At 44.4% G+C, this 25,362-nt stretch overlaps 1 protein-coding gene across 1 annotated transcript; it reads right to left on the bottom strand.

The window, feature by feature from the left end:
- Positions 1 to 14,873: 14,873 nt before the first annotated feature.
- On the bottom strand, positions 14,874 to 25,362 carry LOC310784864 (LIM/homeobox protein Awh-like; the record flags this gene model as incomplete). The annotated part of the gene is made up of 6 exons (XM_083645899.1): positions 14,874 to 16,167; positions 18,194 to 18,411; positions 20,178 to 20,313; positions 20,501 to 20,609; positions 22,247 to 22,449; positions 25,219 to 25,362. The coding sequence occupies 6 exons, from the start codon at positions 25,360 to 25,362 to the stop codon at positions 15,790 to 15,792; spliced, it is 1,188 nt and encodes a 395-aa protein (XP_083502025.1). The 3' UTR covers positions 14,874 to 15,789.

Genomic DNA, 25,362 nt, shown 5'->3' with positions numbered 1-25,362 from the left:
GTCCTAGCCTACTGTAGCCTACTTCCCTACTTCTCTACTGACGGAACATCCAATAAAATAATTCAGGGCAGGTTGCTAGGCAGAATACATCGAAGTAGTTTGTCGTTTTATCAGACAGAGCAGTAGCTGGGACTGCCTGGCTGGCTGGGAGTAACATCACATTAGGCTACATTACATTACATTGCATCAGATTACAGATTACATTAGCCTACATCAGATTACATTACATTATTAAATTACACAGTGGTTCTCAAACTTTTTCAGATCAAGGACCTCTGATTCTGAACTGACACAAATTAGACCAGGGGACCCATCTGATAAGATTTTTGCTTTTATTAGGCCTACAGAAAGTGTAAGACCAATAGCAGAGATGGGCAGTATTTTAAATACATGTAGGCCTATTTCAAATACGTATTTCAAATACATTTGTGTATTTTGTAATTTGTATTTGGCTGGACCGAGAAAAATAAGATGTAATTTGTATCAAGATACTTTCAGACCTTGTATTTTGTGTATTTTAAATACATAAAATACTTTTTTCTTTAATTTTATGTCATTTTATTCTCAAATTGACACATTCTTACCATTGACACAGGTTTAAACTGTGGAGGAAAGAAATGTGACATGTCACTTCTACTCTACCTCTGATTGGCTTACCCTCAGAACAAACTCAACCACAAATCAGAGGCAGAGTAGGGTGGGTCTTGAGTCAGACTTCACATTACTTCTTCGTCTAGTAGGGTGAATGGAGGTATTATGGGACATAGCGTATTATGGGACACTTAAGCTATAGAGGCTATATTTTTTTGCCAGATGAGTGAAAATAAAAACTTTTTTTTCTGAGCCCTACATGTGAAACTACACAATCAAAATCGCATGCCCTCATTGGTGTGACATCACATATGTGGGCGGGGCAAGCTTCAAACAGGAGGTTGACCCTCCAGGGAATGAGGTGAGGAAAATGACATAAGCTTTAGCTAGTTTTCATCATAAGGTCATAAAATTCTCATAGCTAATATATTGCACAAACTTTTGATGGAACATGAATATGATGCATGTTTGCAACCAAAAACAAAACAAAAACAAAACAAAACAAAGTTTTATTTTTGGAATTAGGTTGTTTTCATTTTGTCCCATAATACGAAACACGGTTTCGTATTATGGGACAGTATGTTTTGGTATTATGGGACAGTGCTAAAAGGCTTTGCCAATGAACAAAATTATCAACCTTGCAAAAGACAACCATTGTTTATTCTCTAGAATAGATTAGTGGTTACCAACAAATAGGCAGGCAAAATTCAATTCAATTCGTTAATATTAATAGACACCAACTGAATCATCCTAGCCCTAACCCCAACCCTAAACATAATCATCCCAGCCTGACCTTCAACTTAATCATCCTAACCTTAACCCCAACCCTCAACTTAATCATCCTAACCCTAACCCCAACCCTCAATTTAATCATCCTAACCCCAACCCTCAACTTAATCATCCTAACCCTAACCCCAACCCTCAATTTAATCATCCTAACCCCAACCCTCAACTTAATCATCCTAGCCCTAACCCCACCCCTCAACTTAATCATCCTAAACCTAACCTACTGTTAACTCAACAACTAAGGGGATTGTTGTGACAGAGGGCAGGCCGATTGTTGTTTGAATTGTTTACAGAGTTTTAAACATTAAATAAAACAGTTTAAATGAACATGGAGTCTTAATTTATAAAGATGAATAGGAAAAGTAAGATGTGCATGTCAGATTATATCAAAGTATGAATTAAATTGTGTAGTAAATGCTTACACTAGCCTAAATTCATCATAAGGCATCTGTCCCATAATACGAAACATTTTGTCCCATAATACGAAACGTTACAGAAAAAAGGGATTTTGGGTCAGTTCACACAAAAGAGGATGCCATGCCTCCTTGGAATATAATGTAACCTTCATTCCACCTCAGAAGGTTAGGTAACATCTTGACTATTACAGAAATGTATCATGTGTTGGGCTATTTTTTTTAATTGATGGCAAAAAAGCTTCCACAAGGCGAAAAGTCAAAAAGTGTCCCATAATACCTCCATTCACCCTATATGAAGTCTGTCTGTCTGTCAGTCATGATTTTGGGAGCTGGTGGAGCCGGCGATTTCCATAACTGCAGCCATGGCACATCATCTCCAGAGATACTGTTATGTCAGATATCTAGGGTTAACATGGTCAAAGTTCCAAAACTTGAGGTTAACATGTAGAAATGCTGCCTGTAAGTCAAAAGCCCTCACAGAAGGTGATTAACTGCTGAAGTGAGGGAGAAATTAGCTGTGCTGAGAAACAGCTAAAACTGAAATGAAAGAACTGTAATGTGTTAGAGGGTACACAAAGGAGAATACTGTCACAGAGGACTATTAGATGATTTACCATCTAAGGAAACCAGAAAATTTCACATTTGAGAAGCTGGAATCAGAGAATTAGGACATTTTCCTTACAGAAATGGCTCAAAATGATGAATAGATGATCAAAATAGGCAATGAATGTAATATTTGGCAATTAATTGATGGATTGACTAATTGTTGCATCTCTTTATCAGTTTTTATAAAATGAATTTTTATGTATTTTCAAAATACAAAATACGTATTTGTATCTCAAATACATTTTTCAGACCAGTATTTTGTATTTGTATTGTGATACATTTTTTGAGCAAGTATTTGTAATTTGTATCAAAATACTTTATGATGAATTTTCGCCCATCTCTGACCAATAGTCATACAGTAATAGGCTAGCAGAGTCCAGTCAGGTCGTGTTGTTGCGTCTTCGCGTCCTACTTCCCTACTGACAGAACATCCAATAAAATAATTCAGGGCAGGTTGCTAGGCAGAATACATCAAAGTAGTTTGTCGTCTCAGACAGAGCAGTAGTAGCTGGCACTGCCTGGGAGTAGGAAACATTACATTATATTGCATCAGATTACAGATTACATTAGGATACATCAGATTACATTACATTATTAAATTACAAAGTGGTTCTCAAACTTTTTCACCTCAAGGACCTCTGGTTCTGAACTGACCACAGGCTCCATTTGATATGATTTTTCCCATGCCAGGGTCCCCCATCTGATAAGATTTTTGCTTTTATTACTTGCAGAAAGTGTATGAAACCCATAATAATCATACATTCTGTCATGGATGGAATTATAGTGAGAATAAATTATTGCCCTTTTTGCTGGGTGTGGACCCCCTGGAAATTGAAACCCCTTCAAGAACCCCTGGTGGTCCCCAGACCCCGTCTTGAGAACCACTACATTAGATGACTGCATTGGCTTACAAAGTGCCACACAAAATATATTTATCTCAGTGGGACTTCCTGCTAAAATAAAGGTTAAATGGCAGCTACAGAAATTATTTGATAAAAGCACACACATAAGGATAAAAACCAAGCACTGTTAGTAGCCTACATTTCTTATGCATATAGCAGACAGTGATGCTGAGACCTGCCTACATTCTTCCTCAGTGGCCCGCCTCGTCCCCCTAGTGGCCCGGACACGCAGCTGAAATCAGGACCTAAATATCTCCCTGATGTCAATTCAAATCAGCTTCCAAATCTGCTTTAACAAACAACCTTATAGACCCACAAACCCACAGATTTTGTCTCTCAAACCCAAATCAGATATTATTATTTTTATAGTCAGATATAATTTTGACTGGACTTGCACAAAGTCAAATTCCGTTTGTAATCTAATAGCCTACTGAGGCTATTCAAGTGAATCTTGAATCCCATGACTGTATTGTAGGAAGAGAGATAACAGATAAACTATTACAGAAATGCTTCTACATTGTTGTGTTAACTTATTGTAAATTAAATAATGGTGATGCTTAACAATTCATAGATTTTCTGTGGGCCCCCTGGAACCTCCCCGAGGCCCTTTTGTGGTCCCCAGACCCCACACTGAGAACCACTGGTCTAAACCTCCCAACTCTTTTTGCTGGACCCGGAATGGGCACACACAAAAAAAACAGGGGCTGACTGACTTCCATGTTAAAACACACAAACACACATGCGCGAGTGTTGAGCAGCAGCAGCAGTCCCAATCAGGCTTAACTAGGCTTGCCTAGTCTTGTTTTTTCCCCTTCATGATTCATCATAGTCACAGTTCATAACCACAGATAACCACACAAGGCCCTCCTTCTAATATACTATCCTTTATTACCTGTTGGTAGACTTTGGATTTGACAGAGATGCTTTAACATTTATTAATCACATTTGCAGAGAAGCGTTCACATCTCACATGCTGATGCTCTGGCCGCTGTGTGGACCTGGTCTTCTGGCCAGCCGTCTGGTTGGTCCAACTAAGTCTCTTACAAGTCTCTGGGTTCCTCTGGACTCATGTTATTCTGTCTGCTGTGGCATCAGGTGGAGAAACACTGCAGGACTTTTAACATTTGTCCAACGGAAACTGAAATGATTGGGACAAAATTCTACTTTGTTGTTTCTTGTCATCTTGAGAGGGGGTTAGGAATTTATAGAGCTGCATTTTTTCTTCTTTCTGACATATTAAATATTGTATAGGCTCTTGTGAACTTCTATGCAATCTGCAGAAAATCTTGTAGTGTTTCTTGTATTGATCCACCAGGCAACTTTTTCGCCAATGATCCCAAAGGAGTTGCCCTTAGCTTGGTTTTGCTGATTCAATCCCATGACAACATCGTGTTGCGGGGGATCTTAAAGCCCCCCTCCAGTGTATGTAGTCATTTTTAAGATATTTCAGGTTTTTCTGAGCCATTTCCTGGCTGACAATGTTGATTAGCCACACTGTTTGCCAAATATTTTTGACGAAATAACTTAATTTTGTGCTCAAGTTGCAAGTTGCTAAAATTGGACGATTATTGTCGTAATGTCAATTCGATTTGGACTCAGGATGAACTCCTAGCATGTTAACTAGCTAGCTGTTAGCTATGTTAGGTAAGCTCACTGCCTGCTGCAGTATACGTTGGGCTCAAAAACGCCACTGACGTGACTGAAACACGTCAGTGAGTCACGTCGAGTACGAGTCGAATGATTTCAATAGTGCAATCCGTTTTGAAATCCCTAGCCCAGCTGTTGAGAAGTCTCTGTAATGCGGCTATCCCTTGAGGCTAAGCTGCGGAGGGATATCTGTGTACATTATGTTTCCAGCGTAGCTTACACCGTTTTTCCAGATGTAACTTACGCAAATAGCCTAGCACAGAATCAGATGACGTACAATTATATAGCAGGTGCTCTTAGAATGTTTGAAAAAGAACATTAACCGTTAAACAGGTAGAAACACTGAGTGGAGGGGTCGTAGCCAGGGATTTCGGGCCCCATGAAAGGATATCACATTGGGCCCACGGAATGGAAAATTTTGGCCATTTGAAGCCCAATTTAGAGGAATATCTCATTTTAAATCAGAGAGTTCCCCAAACTTTTGAGTAGCCAGTCAGATTGAAAAAGTAGCCGGATCATGTTCGCGGCGTTTGTTCCAGTGGTCCTTTTCCCAATTAATAAACAAACCTCAAATATGTATCGATGAGTGTGACAATCTCCCTGCAGGGCTTGATATTTGCTTTTTTGGCCACCTGCCAATTATGGCTGCTAGAAGTTACCAGCCAATTAGAATTTCCACTAGCCAAAATGTTTTTCTTGAAATAAACCAGAATATGAGTGTGTTAATTTAAGCAGAAGTATCAGTAAGTGGCCCGGGATTCTCAAAGCCTGTGTTCAGGGTCACATGAACAAAAATGCACTCTTGAAGCTAAATAAATCCAAAACCAACAAGTTAATTATTTACATTTTTTACTTCAATGTACTGTAGAACAGTCATTTCTTACACATGAGATTACTTTTAGCCTTTTAGTCATAAAGATTATTGAAAGATATTCCATATTCCAGACTGAAATGTTATAACAGAAGTAGAGTATTGGCCAGAATGACATGAACATTTGGACACTTATTCAGCGGGTATCTTGTTCAGGTGCACTGTAATTTTTTTTTTTTTTTTTTTTGGGGGGGGGGGGGGGGGGGGGGGCTATCAGTCAAGGGCCCTTGGAATCGTCCACACTTTCCCCCACCTGGCTACGGCCCTGGGAGGGGAGCTTTAAGAGTAGATTTGGACCCTGCACTGGAGTGTGATTGCCTGTTGCTGGGAACGTCGCCCATCTACATTGCCTCCAATTTTGCCAAGTGAATCGCCCTCTGTGAACCCCGCCCCTCTCCCGTCAGTCCCGCCCCTCCTTCCCTCCACCCCTCCTCGGTCCGTCTCTTGCCGAAGCGGAAGCCGAAGCCTCCTTTCTCGCGGCTGAAGGCCTGCAGCCCTCCGGCGATGGAGGTGAGGGCCTCGTTCCTCTTGCCTCCGTCGCCCTCTTCTCCTGCGTTCTGATAGGCCGGGCCGTCCGCATTCCGACCCGCGGCGAAGGGCGGCAGCAGGCGGGCCGTGAGCTCGCCCCTCTGGGCCCTCAGCAGTCCCTCCCGGCCCCGGCCCCGGCCCCCCTCCTCCTCCGGCCGGGGGTCCCGCGGCCCCAGAGCGGCCCTCAGCCGCAGCAGACCCGCCTCCCACTCGGGGGCGGGGGGGGAGTGGGGGTACGATGTGATGGTCCACTCGGGGGCGGGGGAGAGGGCAGCGGGGCGGTGGGGGTACGACGTGACACTCCAGGGAACGGTGCTGAGGAGGGCGAGGGAGAGGAGGGTGAGCCGGGGCAGTGCGGCGCTGGGGGGGAGACACAGTCTCATCTGGAGAGAGAAACAGACCAAGGAACTGACTACTAGGTAGAGGCTATTTAGATTTTTTTACAGTGTCACTTCAGTGTTTTATCGATATGCAAATTAAAGCAATATTCCTCTTTAACCCCGTGAAAACCAGAATATAAACTAATGACCGAAATCAGACACGTTGTTGAACAGACAACATCCTGTAAGAAGACAAAACATCCTGGGTCCGTCGTCATTTTGCATTTCTTGTCTTGCTTTACACTAAAATTTGCATAAAAGTAGATCTGGTCTCCCAAACAGGAACTATCTTTGCTAAATGGTATCCCTCCGCCGTGTTATTTTCAGTCAATACAATTATGTTTGGTGAAATTGTGTTCTGAAGCGTGGGACCAACAGGCAGCAGGAAATCACTGCAGCAGGATCTGTTGTTGCATCTGTTTGTTCACCCACATGTTCAATGCATGTTTCTATTCAAATGAATGGGAAGAACACATTTGAACTCTACACACTGCTCTGATCTTGGTGAAGAGTTTATATTCTGGTTTTTATGGCAGTCAAGAGCCAAATAACCCCCATGTTCAAACTAAGTGGAATAATGCTTTAAATCAAGTAGACTGAGCCAGTAAGAGAAACATGATGAGAAACCATAAAAGTAAGGCAAATCTGTAAAGAAAGAAATCTTCTCATGAACAATATTCAGACAGATCACCTGACCTGATTATACGCCAGAGGAATTCACTCCAATCAAAAATGAATATAGCAACTCCCCAAAGACAGACTGCAATATTATTTATCTTCAAATATTGTTCAAAGCTGACACGTCTCAGTGTCGAAACACGTCTCAGTGTCGAAACACATCAGTTTTTAACAATAAAGATAAATAATTTGGAAGAAATGAAGATAAATAATGTTGCCGACCGTCTGTTTTGGGAGTTGCTGAGAATCTCCTTCATGAGACTTTTTGACAAACACACCTATCACAAAAACAGGGAACATTCAATACGTTTACATGCACTTACATCTACAATACTTTAAACATGTCACAGACATAGTATTCCATCTGTGCATAGTTTTGAGTCTTTACTTATTCTAAAGTGTGCAGAATAGTAAATACTTAAAGGGATAGTTCACATTTTTAAAGTCTATAGCTCTATTTGCTACTTACCACTGAAATGTCATCCACAGTCACACAAAGAACATTTCAGTGAGCTTCAGTCATCTTGTACTTACAGGAGCGTGACCCCGTTGACCCTGCCTTCATTATTGCCCAACTGTCCAGAGCTACTATGAGGAACATCCTGTGTTGTGCTGAGAAAGATCTCTACCAATCAACATCATCATTATAGCAAATAGGGCTAGACTTTAACAAACGTGAACTATCCCTTTAAGAGAAAGGTGGTGTGTCCAAACGTTTGACTGCTAGTGCATAAGAACAACAACAACAAAATAAAATGAAAAACAAAGCAGGAAAATATCACTAAAAAAGAAAGAAAGAAAAATAAGATCAAAATGCAGTCACATCCCATTGCTTACCTTTGCGCTGTTGGGTAAACTGCCTCGTCTCCTTTAGCGTCCCTCACCTCTGACTTTTTAAATGCCCCCCCCCCCCACGCCCTCGCCCCCCCGGGTCACCTAGTCACCCTCTCGTCTGCTCTCACCCCATTGGCTCCTCAGCCTCGTGACGCACGGCGATGCTCGACCGTCATGAAGCGCTCTCCTCCTGCATTCTTGCATCTGAGAGACCCAAGCGCCGCAATTATCACCGCTTGATTGTGGAGACAATTCACCCAGGAAGCAGCCAACTCATTAGGACTTTTTTACACTGTAATGAGAGAGAGAGAGAGACAGAGAGAGTGAGAGAGAGAGAGACAGAGAGAGAGAGAGAGAGTGAGAGAGAGAGACAGAGAGAGAGAGAGACAAAGAGAGAGAGAGAGAGACAGAGAGTGAGAGAGAGAGAGACAGAGAGAGAGAGTGTGAGAGAGAGAGAGAGAGAGAGAGATGGGTTGTGTTTATCATTAAGGTCATCTCACCAGGAAAACACAGACACACCTGAAAGAATGTCTGGGTCTGGGCTCTCTGTGACACAATGCACACAGAACAGTATAATTGTATATCGTCATTCAGCCTCAAATCCACAAAACACTTACCTAAACCTCACAGTGCGGCACGCCGTAGTTTATTTAAAAAAGAAATGCTGTGAGGGCGGGGTTTGTTTGTGAAGCAATTGGTACTTGAAAATCAGGCTTAGGGTGTCCGGGGTAGTGCAGCGGTAGATTCCATGCCTAGCAGCACGAGGGTCACAGGTTCGAGCCCCCGTGTTGCCTCCGGCTTGGTCGGCCGTCCATACAGGCACGATTGGCCGTGTCTGTGGGTGGGAAGCCGGATTAGGGGTATGTGTCCTGGTCGCTGCACTAGCGCCTCCTCTGGTTAGACAGGGAACTAGGGGGAGAATTGCGTGATCCTCCCACCACGCGCTACGTCCTGCCGGTGAAACTCGTCGCTGTCAGGTGAAAAGAAGCGGCTGGCGACTGCACATGTATCAGAGGAAGCATGTGCTGCTAGTCTACAACTGTCTCCAGATCGGCAGAGGGGGTGGAGCAACGCCCGGGACAGCAAGGGGAATTGGCCAATTACAATTAATTGGGGAGAAAAACTTGATGCATTTTTTTTTTAAATCTCTGTGTAGCTCTGGTAGTGTTTGGGCCGTGTCTCTTCATCCATAATCAGTGATTCTGTGATCTGTTGCTCCGGTAGAGCAGACTGGAGATCTGTTGCTCTGGTAGAGCAGAATGGAGATCTGTTGCTCTGGTAGAGCAGACTGGAGATCTGTTGCTCTGGTAGAGCAGAATGGAGATCTGTTGCTCTGGTAGAGCAGAATGGAGATCTGTTTCTCCGGTAGAGCAGACTGGAGATCTGTTTCTCCGGTGGAGCAGACTGGAGATCTGTTTCTCCGGTAGAGCAGACTGGAGATATGTTTCTCAAGCAGAGCAGACTGGAGATCTGTTGCTCTGGTAGAGCAGACTGGAGATCTGTTTCTCCGGTAGAGCAGACTGGAGATCTGTTTCTCCGGTAGAGCAGACTGGAGATATGTTTCTCAAGCAGAGCAGACTGGAGATCTGTTGCTCTGGTAGAGCAGACTGGAGATCTGTTGTTCCGGTAGAGCAGACTGGAGATCTGTTTCTCAAGCAGAGCAGACTGGAGATCTGTTGCCCCGGTAGAGCAGACTGCAGATATGTTGCTCTGGTAGAGCAGACTGGAGTTCTGTTACTCCGGTAGAGCAGACTGGAGATATGTTGCTCTGGTAGAGCAGACTGGAGATCTGTTGCCCTAGTAGAGCAGACTGGAGATCTGTTGCTCCGGTAGAGCAGACTGGAGATCTGTTGCTCTGGTAGAGCAGACTGGAGATCTGTTGCTCCGGTAGAGCAGACTGGAGATCTGTTGCTCCGGTAGAGCAGACTGGAGATCTGTTGCTCCGGTAGAGCAGACTGGAGATCTGTTGCTCCGGTAGGGTAGACTGGAGATATGTTGCTCCGGTAGAGCAGACTGGAGATATGTTGCTCCGGTAGAGCAGACTGGAGATCTGTTGCTCTGGTAGAGCAGACTGGAGATATGTTGCTCTGGTAGAGCAGACTGGAGATCTGTTGCTCTGGTAGAGCAGACGGGAGATATGTTGCTCCGGTAGAGAAGAATGGAGATCTGTTGCTCCGGTAGAGCAGACAGGAGATCTGTTGCTCCGGTAGAGCAGACTGGAGATCTGTTGCTCCGGTAGAGCAGACTGGAGATCTGTTGCTCCGGTAGAGCAGAATGGAGATCTGTTGCTCCGGTAGAGCAGAATGGAGATCTGTTGCTCTGGTAGAGCAGACTGGAGATCTGTTGCTCTGGTAGAGCAGAATGGAGATCTGTTGCTCTGGTAGAGCAGAATGGAGATCTGTTGCTCTGGTAGAGCAGACTGGAGATCTGTTTCTCCGGTAGAGCAGACTGGAGATCTGTTTCTCCGGTAGAGCAGACTGGAGATCTGTTTCTCCGGTAGAGCAGACTGGAGATCTGTTTCTCTGGTAGAGCAGACTGGAGATCAGTTGCTCTGGTAGAGCAGACTGGAGATATGTTTCTCAAGCAGAGCAGACTGGAGATCTGTTGCTCTGGTAGAGCAGACCGGAGATCTGTTGTTCCGGTAGAGCAGACTGGAGATCTGTTTCTCAAGCAGAGCAGACTGGAGATCTGTTGCCCTGGTAGAGCAGACTGGAGATCTGTTGCTCCGGTAGAGCAGACTGGAGATCTGTTGCTCTGGTAGAGCAGACTGGAGATATGTTGCTCTGGTAGAGCAGACTGGAGATCTGTTGCTCCGGTAGAGCAGACTGGAGATCTGTTGCTCTGGTAGAGCAGACTGGAGATATGTTGCTCCGGTAGAGCAGACTGGAGATCTGTTGCTCTGGTAGAGCAGACTGGAGATATGTTGCTCTGGTAGAGCAGACTGGAGATATGTTGCTCTGGTAGAGCAGACTGGAGATCTGTTGCTCTGGTAGAGCAGACTGGAGATATGTTGCTCCGGTAGAGCAGACTGGAGATCTGTTGCTCTGGTAGAGCAGACTGGAGATCTGTTGCTCTGGTAGAGCAGACTGGAGATATGTTGCTCTGGTAGAGCAGACTGGAGATCTGTTGCTCCGGTAGAGCAGACTGGAGATATGTTGCTCTGGTAGAGCAGACTGGAGATCTGTTGCTCTGGCAGAGCAGACTGGAGATATGTTGCTCTGGTAGAGCAGACTGGAGATCTGTTGCTCCGGTAGAGCAGACTGGAGATATGTTGCTCTGGTAGAGCAGACTGGAGATCTGTTGCTCTGGCAGAGCAGACTGGAGATCTGTTGCTCCGGTAGAGCAGACTGGAGATATGTTGCTCTGGTAGAGCAGACTGGAGATATGTTGCTCTGGTAGAGCAGACTGGAGATATGTTGCTCTGGTAGAGCAGACTGGAGATCTGTTGCTCCGGTAGAGCAGACTGGAGATATGTTGCTCTGGTAGAGCAGACTGGAGATCTGTTGCTCTGGCAGAGCAGACTGGAGATATGTTGCTCTGGTAGAGCAGACTGGAGATCTGTTGCTCCGGTAGAGCAGACTGGAGATATGTTGCTCTGGTAGAGCAGACTGGAGATCTGTTGCTCTGGCAGAGCAGACTGGAGATCTGTTGCTCCGGTAGAGCAGACTGGAGATATGTTGCTCTGGTAGAGCAGACTGGAGATATGTTGCTCTGGTAGAGCAGACTGGAGATATGTTGCTCTGGTAGAGCAGACTGGAGATCTGTTGCTCCGGTAGAGCAGACTGGAGATCTGTTGCTCCGGTAGATCTGTTGCTCCGGTAGAGCAGACTGGAGATCTGTTGCTCCGGTAGAGCAGACTGGAGATGTGTTGCTCTGGTAGAGCAGACTGGAGATCTGTTGCTCCGGTAGAGCAGACTGGAGATCTGTTGCTCCGGTAGAGCAGAATGGAGATCTGTTGCTCCGGTAGAGCAGAATGGAGATCTGTTGCTCTGGTAGAGCAGACTGGAGATCTGTTGCTCTGGTAGAGCAGAATGGAGATCTGTTGCTCTGGTAGAGCAGAATGGAGATCTGTTGCTCTGGTAGAGCAGACTGGAGATCTGTTTCTCCGGTAGAGCAGACTGGAGATCTGTTTCTCCGGTAGAGCAGACTGGAGATCTGTTTCTCCGGTAGAGCAGACTGGAGATCTGTTTCTCTGGTAGAGCAGACTAAAGATCAGTTGCTCTGGTAGAGCAGACTGGAGATATGTTTCTCAAGCAGAGCAGACTGGAGATCTGTTGCTCTGGTAGAGCAGACCGGAGATCTGTTGTTCCGGTAGAGCAGACTGGAGATCTGTTTCTCAAGCAGAGCAGACTGGAGATCTGTTGCCCTGGTAGAGCAGACTGGAGATCTGTTGCTCCGGTAGAGCAGACTGGAGATCTGTTGCTCTGGTAGAGCAGACTGGAGATATGTTGCTCTGGTAGAGCAGACTGGAGATCTGTTGCTCCGGTAGAGCAGACTGGAGATCTGTTGCTCTGGTAGAGCAGACTGGAGATATGTTGCTCCGGTAGAGCAGACTGGAGATCTGTTGCTCTGGTAGAGCAGACTGGAGATATGTTGCTCTGGTAGAGCAGACTGGAGATATGTTGCTCTGGTAGAGCAGACTGGAGATCTGTTGCTCTGGTAGAGCAGACTGGAGATATGTTGCTCCGGTAGAGCAGACTGGAGATCTGTTGCTCTGGTAGAGCAGACTGGAGATCTGTTGCTCTGGTAGAGCAGACTGGAGATATGTTGCTCTGGTAGAGCAGACTGGAGATCTGTTGCTCCGGTAGAGCAGACTGGAGATATGTTGCTCTGGTAGAGCAGACTGGAGATCTGTTGCTCTGGCAGAGCAGACTGGAGATATGTTGCTCTGGTAGAGCAGACTGGAGATCTGTTGCTCCGGTAGAGCAGACTGGAGATATGTTGCTCTGGTAGAGCAGACTGGAGATCTGTTGCTCTGGCAGAGCAGACTGGAGATCTGTTGCTCCGGTAGAGCAGACTGGAGATATGTTGCTCTGGTAGAGCAGACTGGAGATATGTTGCTCTGGTAGAGCAGACTGGAGATATGTTGCTCTGGTAGAGCAGACTGGAGATCTGTTGCTCCGGTAGAGCAGACTGGAGATATGTTGCTCTGGTAGAGCAGACTGGAGATCTGTTGCTCTGGCAGAGCAGACTGGAGATATGTTGCTCTGGTAGAGCAGACTGGAGATCTGTTGCTCCGGTAGAGCAGACTGGAGATATGTTGCTCTGGTAGAGCAGACTGGAGATCTGTTGCTCTGGCAGAGCAGACTGGAGATCTGTTGCTCCGGTAGAGCAGACTGGAGATATGTTGCTCTGGTAGAGCAGACTGGAGATATGTTGCTCTGGTAGAGCAGACTGGAGATATGTTGCTCTGGTAGAGCAGACTGGAGATCTGTTGCTCCGGTAGAGCAGACTGGAGATCTGTTGCTCCGGTAGATCTGTTGCTCCGGTAGAGCAGACTGGAGATCTGTTGCTCCGGTAGAGCAGACTGGAGATGTGTTGCTCTGGTAGAGCAGACTGGAGATGTGTTGCTCTGGTAGAGCAGACTGGAGATGTGTTGCTCTGGTAGAGCAGACTGGAGATATGTTGCTCTGGTAGAGCAGACTGGAGATCTGTTGCTCTGGTAGAGCAGACTAGAGATATGTTGCTCTGGTAGAGCAGACTGGAGATCTGTTGCTCTGGTAGAGCAGACTGGAGATATGTTGCTCTGGTAGAGCAGACTGGAGATATGTTGCTCTGGTAGAGCAGACTGGAGATATGTTGCTCTGGTAGAGCAGACTGGAGATATGTTGCTCTGGTAGAGCAGACTTGAGATATGTTGCTCTGGTAGAGCAGACTGGATATCTGTTGCTCTGGTAGAGCGGACTGGAGATCTGTTGCTCTGGTAGAGCAGACTGGAGATCTGTTGCTCCGGTAGAGCAGACTGGAGATATGTTGCTCTGGTAGAGCAGACTGGAGAATAGTGTTTCTCTCTCTCCATTCACTGCCATTTTCTGGAGGAAGTCTGAAAATCACTTCTAGGATAGCCTAGCACATAAAGCAATGCCGACACAGCAGATTCTGACTTTATATAAAACAAAATAGTCTGCTGCTGAACTGTTTGGAAGTGAATGGCTTATTTATGTTATTATTAAGCCTTTCAGTTTGAACACCAAAATTAGCACACGTTCAAACTGAAAGGCTAGAAGTGATTCTCAGACTGTTCCTCCAGACAACGGCTTTTAAAAAAGCTCTACAACTAAAGTTTTATTTTTAGCAATTTTTCTTTCAGATCATCTGAAGACGGTTTGATGGTTTCTAGACTTCAGGGCACTATAATAAATAATTACACAGCAAGTCATAACAAAGTACAGTCATTTCAAAATAAGCCCCAACGGTCAATCAAAATCCCAACAAACTGCAACTGACAGCTGACACTGGAGACAATTATTGTCTGTGGAAAATATTGTTTATTTTCCCATTGACACCCATGTGTTTTTGAAATATACAGAGGAATGTTAACAGGTTTAATGGCCCTAAAATGGCCTAAAAAAACAACATTGTCAACCAACACAGATACAGCCCACAGCAGTCAGTTAGGATACAGCCTACAGCAGTCAGTTAGAACCTTTTGCCCTGAGGCGGCTTTCAGTTCTATTCGACATTTCAAAATGTTTTTTTCTTGTAACACAACACAGATTTTCTGTAAACTGAGCTCACAACATGAGGCTGGTTTCTGGCTTTGGGCTGATAAACTCTCAACCATATTCATTCATTCAGAGATCCTGGAAATATCTGAGGTCCTAAAAGACGCCAGATTTGATCTGTCTTTGTACTGAATGACATGCCGTCCCATTTCAGTCTTTCCACCACCAACATGTGGGTCCCAGCTCAGTGATAGGAAGACAGTTACTCTACACACAGAATGCACACTAAACCCTTATCTGTCTAGAGAATAACTCGTGTAACTGTTTAGTTAACGTGTATCGCACAAATATTTGCCAAGTGCTTAGTCAAAAACACACAAACAAGTTCTAGTTAGTTTACAATCAAACCATGTTGGTTGGTTTCAAGAATATTATAAATTAGTTTGTTGAAGTGAATTGGAATGAATGGAAGTCTATGAGAATGATACCTTTGACTTCAAATCACTATTCTGACCCTCTGACTAAAAGAGCTTTAAAGGTGCTATGTAGCATTTGAACATAAATCAATCATTACCATGTTCATTTTGAGATATATTAGTATATTAGTAGACCTGCTATAAACAAAACAAAACATGACAAGTGTCGAGTTGGATTTGCCAGGAAATCTGCTGGATTGCTTAGGGCACAAAACAGGAGCAACATCCTGTTTCCGACAATAAACAGCAGGATTATGGGTAATGTAGTGTTTGTGGCTTTGACTTACAACTGAAGATTTAGCCCACTTCATAGAAAATACAGACATGTACAGTATATTGTGTATCGTCATTCAGCCTAAAAATACAAAGATATGATTTTTGGTCCATATCGCCCAGCCCTACACCCGGCCTAGCAGTAAAACTGTCTGAAAGAGACGTCAGACTCATCTTCTCTCTCCGCTCCCTCCCCTGTCTCCCCAAAGTCCCCGTAGACGTCTGGAGGAGAGACGCAGCCAGGTGCACCCTGGGAGTCGTAATCCAGGAAGAAGGAATAGTTTCTGGGCCCCTGTGATTGGCCCGGGGCCGGGCTGAGGGGCGGGTCGCCGAGCGGGGCGGTGAGCAGGGAGAGCTCTAGTTGGTCGATGGTGCTAGCGAGGAAGGGCTGCGATTGGCCGGGGGAGCAGGCGGGGGGCGTGCTTTCGCCTCTGGAGGGAGCAGGCGAGTTGATCTGAGAGTCGTCAGTGGAGAGGGAACGCCTCAGCTTGGCCCGCGCATTCTGGAACCACACCTGAGCGAGAGAGAGAGAGAGAGAGAGAGAAAGAAAGAGAGGCAGAGAGAGAGAGAGAGAGAGAGAGATAGAGAGAGAGCGAGGCAGGAGAGAGAGAGAGATAGAGAGAGAGAGAGAGAGAGAGAGAGCTCATATGAATGTGTTGAGAGAGAGAAAGTGCATAAGATAAAGTGTGTGTGTAGTGTGTGTTTATGTGTGTATGTCAGGGTTCCTACACGCTTTCAATTAAATAACACCATACATTTTCCAGACATTGATTTGTTTTGAAGAGGTTGTCTGGTGTTCAATATGATTTAAACAGATAGTTTAATGAGGTCATATCACTGGATAGATGAAGACTGTTCGTCACAGCCACAAATATCAGAACATTCCATATTCTCCAAGGGAGAATCTATGTTCTATGTTGTTGACTGGATGTGATTTTGGTGCAGGGTATTATAATGCATGCTGACAGCGGCTGGGTCATAACAGCATCCCTCTATCTGAACATTATTCTTCACTGAATGTTATAATTATGAGTGTATGAACCACAACATTTTACATACTTTACCAGATTTTATTTTTCAAATTCCCAAACTGTTCAAGACCTGGAAATTATCAAATACATTTTTCATATTTTTTCATACTTTACAGACCTGCGTAGGAACCACATATGGGGACTTGAGCCGCACTTATGCCTACCCCACACTACAGGATAATTTTCAAGATTATGGCCAAGATTCCCCCCTCCCGATTTTCTCGGGGGTGCTCCCGATTTGAGCCGCGTCGGGCAGATAATCTTCCCAAATGATCCTGTAGTGTGTGGGGTTCAAAGATTCACAATCGGGAAGACTGCCTCTTCCCGATTGTGAATCGGGCATATCTAACATGTTAGATATTTACAACCCGACAGGCGATTGCATCTTGAGCAGAGAGCCAGTAGTAGCTGCGTTTCCATTACAGTTTTTCGCAAAATAATCTGGTCCGCGTCCGCCCGCAGCCCCGCACAGAAACAAAGAACGAGGAAATTGTCATCGAGGTGAAATACCCGTGCGTCTTTGAACGGGACGGAAAACTAATGCTATACTGCAAAGCATGTAGCCTACAACAAGCGCTTAGGTCTCATATGCTTCCCGCATCGGCGAGTGTCCGCACGGAAAAGTGAGTCAAATCAGCAGACGCGCCCCTCCACAACACAAGGCACCTGTGCAGACGGTTTTCGCCTGGCCGTGCACAGTAGGCCTACACCCCGAATGGACGCGGCTGTCCGCGCAAATATTAGTTAAACAAATCTTTTCAGTGCAAATGCATTATAAAAACAAAAAATAAGATTTGTTTAGAAAACGAAATGACACAAATGTATTATTATTATTATTATTATTATCATTATTACTACTACTACACCCGGTGCGCACACTGAATAGGCATTTTAAAAGTTAAGTCGAGCCCTGCTTCCAAGGTGAATCTTCGGCATAATCTTCTAGTGTGTGGGGTTGCGTTTGAACAGACGCGATTGTGTGTGTGTCCCAAGATTGAAATGTTAAAAAATCGGCTCTCTCTGTCCTGTAGTGTGTGGGCTCTCAAGATTTTTATAATCTTCAAGGATTTGAAAATCCTGTAGTGTGGGGTAGGCATTAGTCGCACACACAGTCACTTGAGATTTGACTTGAGACTCACCCGGAAAATACTTGTTGAGACTCGATTCAGACTCAAGTTTATTTATGTACGTTAACATTAAGGAAAGGTCTACTACTAACAATGTCAACTAATTAATGCCGGTACTGCTAATAGATAATAATACAGTACATGCTTTGAATTCCTTAGTTTTAGCTATGCAGTGTTCTATGCAGGCCGGCTGGCATGCAGCAGATGATAGAATACTCATCAAAGACTAGAACTGACCAAAGACTTGAGACTTGACTTTGACTTGTGACCAAAGACTTGAGACTTGACTTGGACTTACAAAAATTGACTTGTGAGCATCTCTGGTTGGAACCCTGTATTTATGACCTTCAAATGTGTAACAAAAGCAGCAGGCTCCCCTCACCTGCAGCACCCTCTTTGGCAGGCCGGTCTTGTGGGCGAGGCAGGTCCAGTCTTTGCCGTCTGGGTTGTGTTTCAAGGTGAAATAGTCCTCCAGTGCTTGGAGCTGCTCGCTGCGGAAACACGTCCGGATCCGTTTGGTCCGCCTGCGGCTCCGCAGACCATCCGCTGCCTGGTCGTCCGCCCGCCCGTCTGCACTGCTCACAGACTCCTCCCCCTCTCCTGTGGTATTCATAGTATCCCCATGATGTCACATGCATTTCCTACCAATATGGCGCATTATTACAATAGACACAGCTCTGTTTTGTCATTTGATTGTAATTGTCTGTTAATTGATTGAATCACGTGTTATTGTCCTACCAAGATGGCCGGGTGATGATGTAACAGAAAGTACCGAGGCGACGGAGAAGGTCGGGATGAAGCTGACAAGTTAAAAATGCAACTTCTTCACTGTTTTACCAAGAACCAACCTCTGCTCCCAAAAAATTAAACCAATGCAGAAGTGCCTTAAAGCTGCAAATGGCCAGCAGGGGGCGAATCCGCTGGCTGCAAAAATAAGTTTGATTGTATAGAAGGCAATGGGAAAACGACCCTACTTCTCACTAGGGTTGGATACCGAAACCCGGTACCAATATGTACCAGTACTTTTACTACCGGTACCGAATTGCAATGCAGATTTAGGCACCTCATTTAGGTGCCATGCCCGAGCTGCTGAGTGAAATATCCGCCCTCCGGTGCTCCAAAAGCGGCGCTGCACGCACCTTCACTAACATTCTAGTGCTTAACACATAACATTATTGTTTGAAATCAAGTCAATTAAAAAAAAGTACCGTTTCAGGCACCGTTAAACACCGGTACCGTTTTAGAAGTATCGTTTTAGCACCAGTATCGAAAAATATGAAACGATACCCATCCCTACTTCTCACTTGATTTATGACCTCAGTAAACACTTTCCTAATGAGTTGATGGTCTCAATCACTGCACAGGTCGCCTCTCCAGTGATCATGCAGCTCGCTGATCACGAACCAATAGCAGACGGAGCTGCTGATCACGAACCAATAGCAGACGAGCTGCTGATCATGAACCAATAGCAGGCGAGCTGCAGTGCTAAAAGACAAAAAAAAGAAAAGAAAAGAAAAGAAAAGAAAAGAAAAGAAAAGAAAGAAAAAAAAAAGAAAAAAAAGAAAAGAAAAGATGGTGACGGTCAAAATGCCAAAGTCGAGGCTTCAAAACGGGAGTCCATAAACCAATGGATGATGTCACGGTGGCTACGTTCATATTTTGTATACAGTCTATGGTATTTTCCTATAGGTATATATATATTATTACTATAGGTATATACTTTTCCTATACTTTTCCTATTATTACTATAGGTATACAGTCTATGGTATTTTCCCACAGGTATATATATTATTACTATAGGTATATACAGTCTATGGTATTTTCCCATAGGTATATATATTATTACTAGTCAAGTCAAGTCAAGTCAAATTTATTTGTATAGCACATTTCATACACAGATGCAGTTAAAAGTGCTTCACATAAAATGGATGACATAAGAACACATAGGTACTCCTTCCTGAACTACGACTCCCAGGGTGCACCTGGCTGCGTCTCGCCTCCAGAGGTCTACGGGGACTTTGGAGAGACAGGAGAGGGAGCGGAGAGAGAGGATGATTCTGACATCTCTTTCAGACCGTTTTACTGCTAGGCCGGGTGTAGGGCTGGGCGATATGGACCAAAAATAATATCTTTGTATTTTTAGGCTGAATGACGATACACAATATAGCCTACTGTACATCTCTGTATTTTCTATGAAGTGGGCTAAATGTTCAGTTGCAAGTCGAAGCCACAAAAACTACATTACCCATAATCCTGCTGTTTATTGTCGGATGTTGTTCCTGTTTTGTGCCCTAAGCAGCAATGCAGCTATATAGGTATATATAGTCTATGGTATTTTCCTATAGGTATATAAGACACACTCTCACCCTCTTTCACATCTGGTTTGGGCTGGACATCATTGGATGGCGGGACACTGGCGTTGTCATGGTAATGAGACTGACAGTAGAGGTTGGGGCCCTGCATGCAGTACAGGTTCCCAGGCATCAACGTGACGTCACACTCCTGCAAACAAACATTACAACCAGCGACCGGTGGCAGCAGGGGGGAATTGGCCAAGTACAATTGGGGAGAAAATGGGGGGTTAATCTGAAATAATAAGAATGAGAATAAGAATAAGAATAAAAATAAAATAAGAATAATGAAATTGAATGAATGAACTATGAACTCTTGAGCTTAAAAAAAGGCCAACCTGGCAGGAGAAGCAGTGGGGGTGAAAGGTCAGATCCCCAGACCTCATGACCATATCAGAGGACGGGATTGGCTGGGAGCAGCGAGCGCACTGACCGCCTCCGAACATCCTGACAGGCAGAGAATCAGAATCAGAATCACTTTTATTGCCACAGTATGCAAGTTACATACGAGGAATTTGTCTTAGTGTCTGTATGCAGCGTAGCGGTCACATCAATATACAGAGATAAGAAGTAGGTATATAGAGACATGCAGAGAAGAGTGAGAGAGAGAGAGAGAGAGAGAGAGAGAGAGAGTGAAAGAGAGAGAGAGAGACACGCAGAGAGAGAGAAACAGGCAGAGAGAGAGAGAGAGAGAGAGAGAGAGAGACAGGATGGTGTTCAGGACTGGGAACGTTGTTTTGGTCTACTCAGGCTCGAAAATGTGATCCCCGTCCAGCTGAGAACTCAAAGAGTTGTCCAAATTAGAATCAAACCTGAGGAGTAGAAACTTTTAGCCATATTTAACTCCCAACAAGACTAGGTAAAACTTAGAATATACCGTCCGTAAGCTGCCCACAGTGTTACCAACAAGACTAGGTCAAACTTAGAATATACCGTAAGCTGGCCCACCCACAGTGTTACCAACAAGACTAGGTATAACTTAGAATATAGCGTAAGCTGTGTTACCATCTCTTTTCCTAGGAAAGTTTTGGCTCAGAAAGTTGCTAGAAGTTGCCAGATGGTGTCACATGATAATCATGGCTGTAGCAGTAAAAAAGGTGGGTCAACTATAAATGTCTGTGGGACGGCACAGACATTATATACACATACATACTAAATAAATAAATGAATAAATAAATTAGTAAGTCAATCAATCAATAAATAAATAAATGAATAAATAAATAAATAAATAAATAAATAAATAAATAAATAAATAAATAAATAAATAAATAAATAAATACAAACATGCATAAATACAAACATGCATACATACAAACAAGCATACATACATACATATATATATGTATATGTATATATATACATTATCTATATCTATATATACACACACACTGTACATACTGTACACTATATATATACATGTGTACATATATATATATTTAAGCAATATCACACGAGAGGGAGTGCGGTTGTTGGCTAATATCGGCACTGCTGTGATTCGGTCGTAGGCACGAGGCCGCAGGCCGAGTGCCGAAGATAATCACAGCAGTGCCAAAATTAGACAACAACAGCACGACCTCGAGTGTGATATTGCTTTTATACAACAGTTCTATTAAACAAAGCTGATTAAAAAAATGACAAAAAGCTGAGAAAATATATAATTTCTCTATTTATTCCTCCGCCAACAAAAATAGTCCCTCTTTCTGCTTTGCTGAAAATGTAGCCTAATCAGCCTAATTAACTGCAGGCTGTCTACTTTACTACTGTCTACTCTACAGCTGTGAAGCATTTTGTTGATTAGGGCAGCTGTGAAGCGGAGTGATCTACACACAGTGAAGCGCCAGTGCATTATCATGAAATATTGGCACTGGTAGGATCCTCGATCTTGTCCAATCAAATTGCCCGGCCGGAACTAACTGTTGTATATATATATATATATATACATACACACACACTGTATATGTGTGTTTTTATATGTATATATCCATATCCTAAAAGTGAAGAGAAATTGTATTTTTTGTATTTTTTTAATAAAATTTATTTTCATATGGCCCTACAAATGCATGGCTGGGTCAGAGCATCCTGACCTGTGGTAGTCGTGCTGGCAGTAGATGAGTCCGTCCCTGCAGTAGAGTGAAGGCTGTGTCTGCAGCTCACACAGACACTGGCTGCAGCGGAGGCAGCGGCCGTGCCACACGCGCCCCGCCGCCAGCAGGAAGAATCGCTCGCACACCTGCTCGTCGCAGCCGCCGCACATCATTGGCTCCTGGACGGACGGAGCTGTCGCAGTCTGCAGCAAAGACAGAGGAGAAGAAGACGCTGTCGCAGTCTGCAGCAAAGACAGAGGAGAAGAAGAAGCTGTCGCAGTCTGCAGAAAAGACAGAGGAGAAGAAGAAAAGGTCAAGATGAGAGGGCACTTTGTCGATCCACGTGATGAAATTCAGCCACAGCAGCAATCTCACAACTTTAGAGTTCTTCTAAAACGAAAGTAGATTTCAAAAATCGGAAAAGCCAACTTGTAAAGCTTGGTCCAACGATGGTACAGACCAGTGAAACGGTCAAAACATCTGAGACTCAGGTCCCTGAGAACCAACTTGCTTGGGAGGTTCTCAACTATCTGGGAACCGTTTCTGGCCTACTTTGACGAGGTTAAGAATGACAGGTGACTGAGGTTGGGGGTGATGGTTGGCTTGCCTAGCTGGTGTCTTGTGGAACCCTTGCAAGAGATCCCAAGCACTTTATCTATTACATACATAAGCGCCTTGAGCAGCTGGTAGCATCACATTGCAATGTATGATGTATGTATGTTTTTTTCTTTTTCCCTGTGTCTGTCTTGTATTGTCTTGTCTATTGTTTCATTAAAAAATATATATATATATATTGGGGAAAACAAACTTTCTAGTCGGACTTTGAGGGTCCTTGAGGCAAAGTTGTAGATTAAGATAATCTACCAGTCAGAAACCTGCTGATATTTACCACTCATATTATTATGCTGCAGGAAAGCAGAAATATGACATATATGACCTTTAAAGGGATAGTTCACTTATTTTTTTAAAGTCTAGCCCTATTTGCTACTTTCCAATGATGATATGATGTCAGACCTGCCAGCCTTGAGACAATATTTTGAGTACCACACACTGGTGCCGCAGCATCGCAACTTGCGTGTGACGTTTTGTGTCTCCCGGTGTGTTTTGAGCACACACAAGTCAAAAGTTTGAGGACACCTGCTGCTTTTAGCATGCAGACAAGTTTATTAGCACACTTCACACAACATAGAACGAATCTCAGTGCTAAAAAGTAATCTCAGGGGGACTTCAGTTTAGGGCACTTAAAAAATAAAAACAGAGAGAGAGAGAGAGACCATTACACAGCTAACGCTAGCCTCTAAACAGCCGTTAGCATGGACTCTGGCGCGGCCTGCCCACATTGTAGTATTGGTTATTAACACATTGAGTGCCAGCCCTTTTTTCAATGCTCTAGGTAGCTTGTGCCAGGCCGTTTTTTGAGGATTCTGGCTCATTTTAGAAGAGCCGAGGATTCTTTTCTGCTTGGAGTTTGTGAACACGAAGTTCACAAAAGTACTAATAGAATGTGTGCTTTCTCTGTCTAAAAGAGTTAGTTTGTAGAGTTAGTAGTTATGTAGATATTAGCCGTTGAGTACAGCATGGTTTCAGCTGTCTGAGAGTGAAAGTTGAGATAATCGCAGTTTTGTGAAATTCAATCAAACAGGCAGAACAGTCACTTTAACCATTTCTTTTTGGCATCAGTGAGAGATCAGACATCCAAACAATGTTCCGAACGCCCTCTCCTTCAACTCCTCCCTCCGTGGGCGTGTCTAGTGGCTTTCAGCCTGCGTTTGTCAGAAGCGAGTGCTCGCTGCAGCCTCGCTCCCTGGCAGGCAGCGAGTATGAGCAGCCTCCCTCCCTGGCAGCGAGTGTATGAGAATGAGGCTCGTTCGTTTCTGGGTTTTCGGAATGCGTGCGATTCTGGCCTTTCTGCGGGCGTTTCAAAGTGTGTTTTACCTATAATATATTATGCAAATTTGCAATCCCCCGTGTGCTGCTGCTGGCGCGGGCCGAGAGCGGCGAGTCTGGTGACTGATGACTGTAAAATCGGCAAGCCATTTCCTTGTGAATGGAGGAAGCACCCGCCTGAGGCTGCTGCTTTTGGTTGACTTTCTCTCTGTCGGGAGGTACCGTCCCCACCTAGCTGGTCGGTAAAATAGATTATACACATTCTCTTCCTCCAATTCTGCTATAGGAGGCGTAAAAGGGGTTGATCGATGTCCCACCGTCAAAAAAAAAAAATGTTTATGTAAGCCGAGATATCTCGTCCATGGCACTCAACGCTTGGATTATGTAAGCCGAGATATCTCGTCCATGGCACTCAACGTGTTAAGAGTGGCTAATTAAATATATGAATCTTAGAAAGCTGCAGCAGCAGCAGCGGAGATCAGCTGACAGGACGTAGCTCCCTTGGACGACGCACATTAATATGATGCATGGTAAAGTCATGACCCGCCCTAATCTGCCTCTGATTGGCTAGACTCGTTGCTTTTGTCGGTTGGATTGGTCAGGTTATCTCTATAGTCTTTCAGTAGCAGTAGTGACCACGTGAGAAGTAGATTCACAACACATGATACGCATACTGGACACACACAATTCAATTCAAAGGCCTCAACACCTTTTTGCGTAGTTTTAACCGACAAATCGTACAAGCATATTTTGATGCCAAAATCTGTGCATGCTACGAAAAAAGCATGCGGGGTGGCAGGCCTGTGATGTTGATTGGTAGACTTATTTATCAGCACAATTCATGCTGACTTACTTTGTGTGCACTGTGGATGACATTTTACTGAGCCTCAGTCAGCTTGTACATACAGGGAGCGCGTGACCCCGTTGACCTCACCTTCCAGAGCTACGATGAGGAACAGCATGGATTGTGCTGAGAAAGAACTCGACCAATCGACATCATCATTGGTAAGTAGCAAATAGAGCTAGACTTTAAAAAAATTTGAACTATCCCTTTAACCATAACATTGTTTTTAGGCAGACTTGACCTGGCTTGTTGTGAGCGTGCTGACATCATGTGTGACATCCTCCTCCTCCTCCTCCTCGGGGGCAGGCTCCGCCCCCTGGACCTCATCGTTAGCAAGGTGACCGCTGTACAGCAGCTCCTCCAGGCTGGGCTCCACAGACGACAT

The sequence above is a fragment of the Poromitra crassiceps genome (genome assembly GCF_964638095.1).
Source record: "Poromitra crassiceps genome assembly, chromosome: 11".
In the NCBI taxonomy this organism is placed as follows: Eukaryota; Metazoa; Chordata; class Actinopteri; order Beryciformes; family Melamphaidae; genus Poromitra; species Poromitra crassiceps.
The sequence above is the reverse complement of the archived record's forward strand: the minus strand, read 5'-3'. Positions and strand labels throughout refer to the sequence as shown.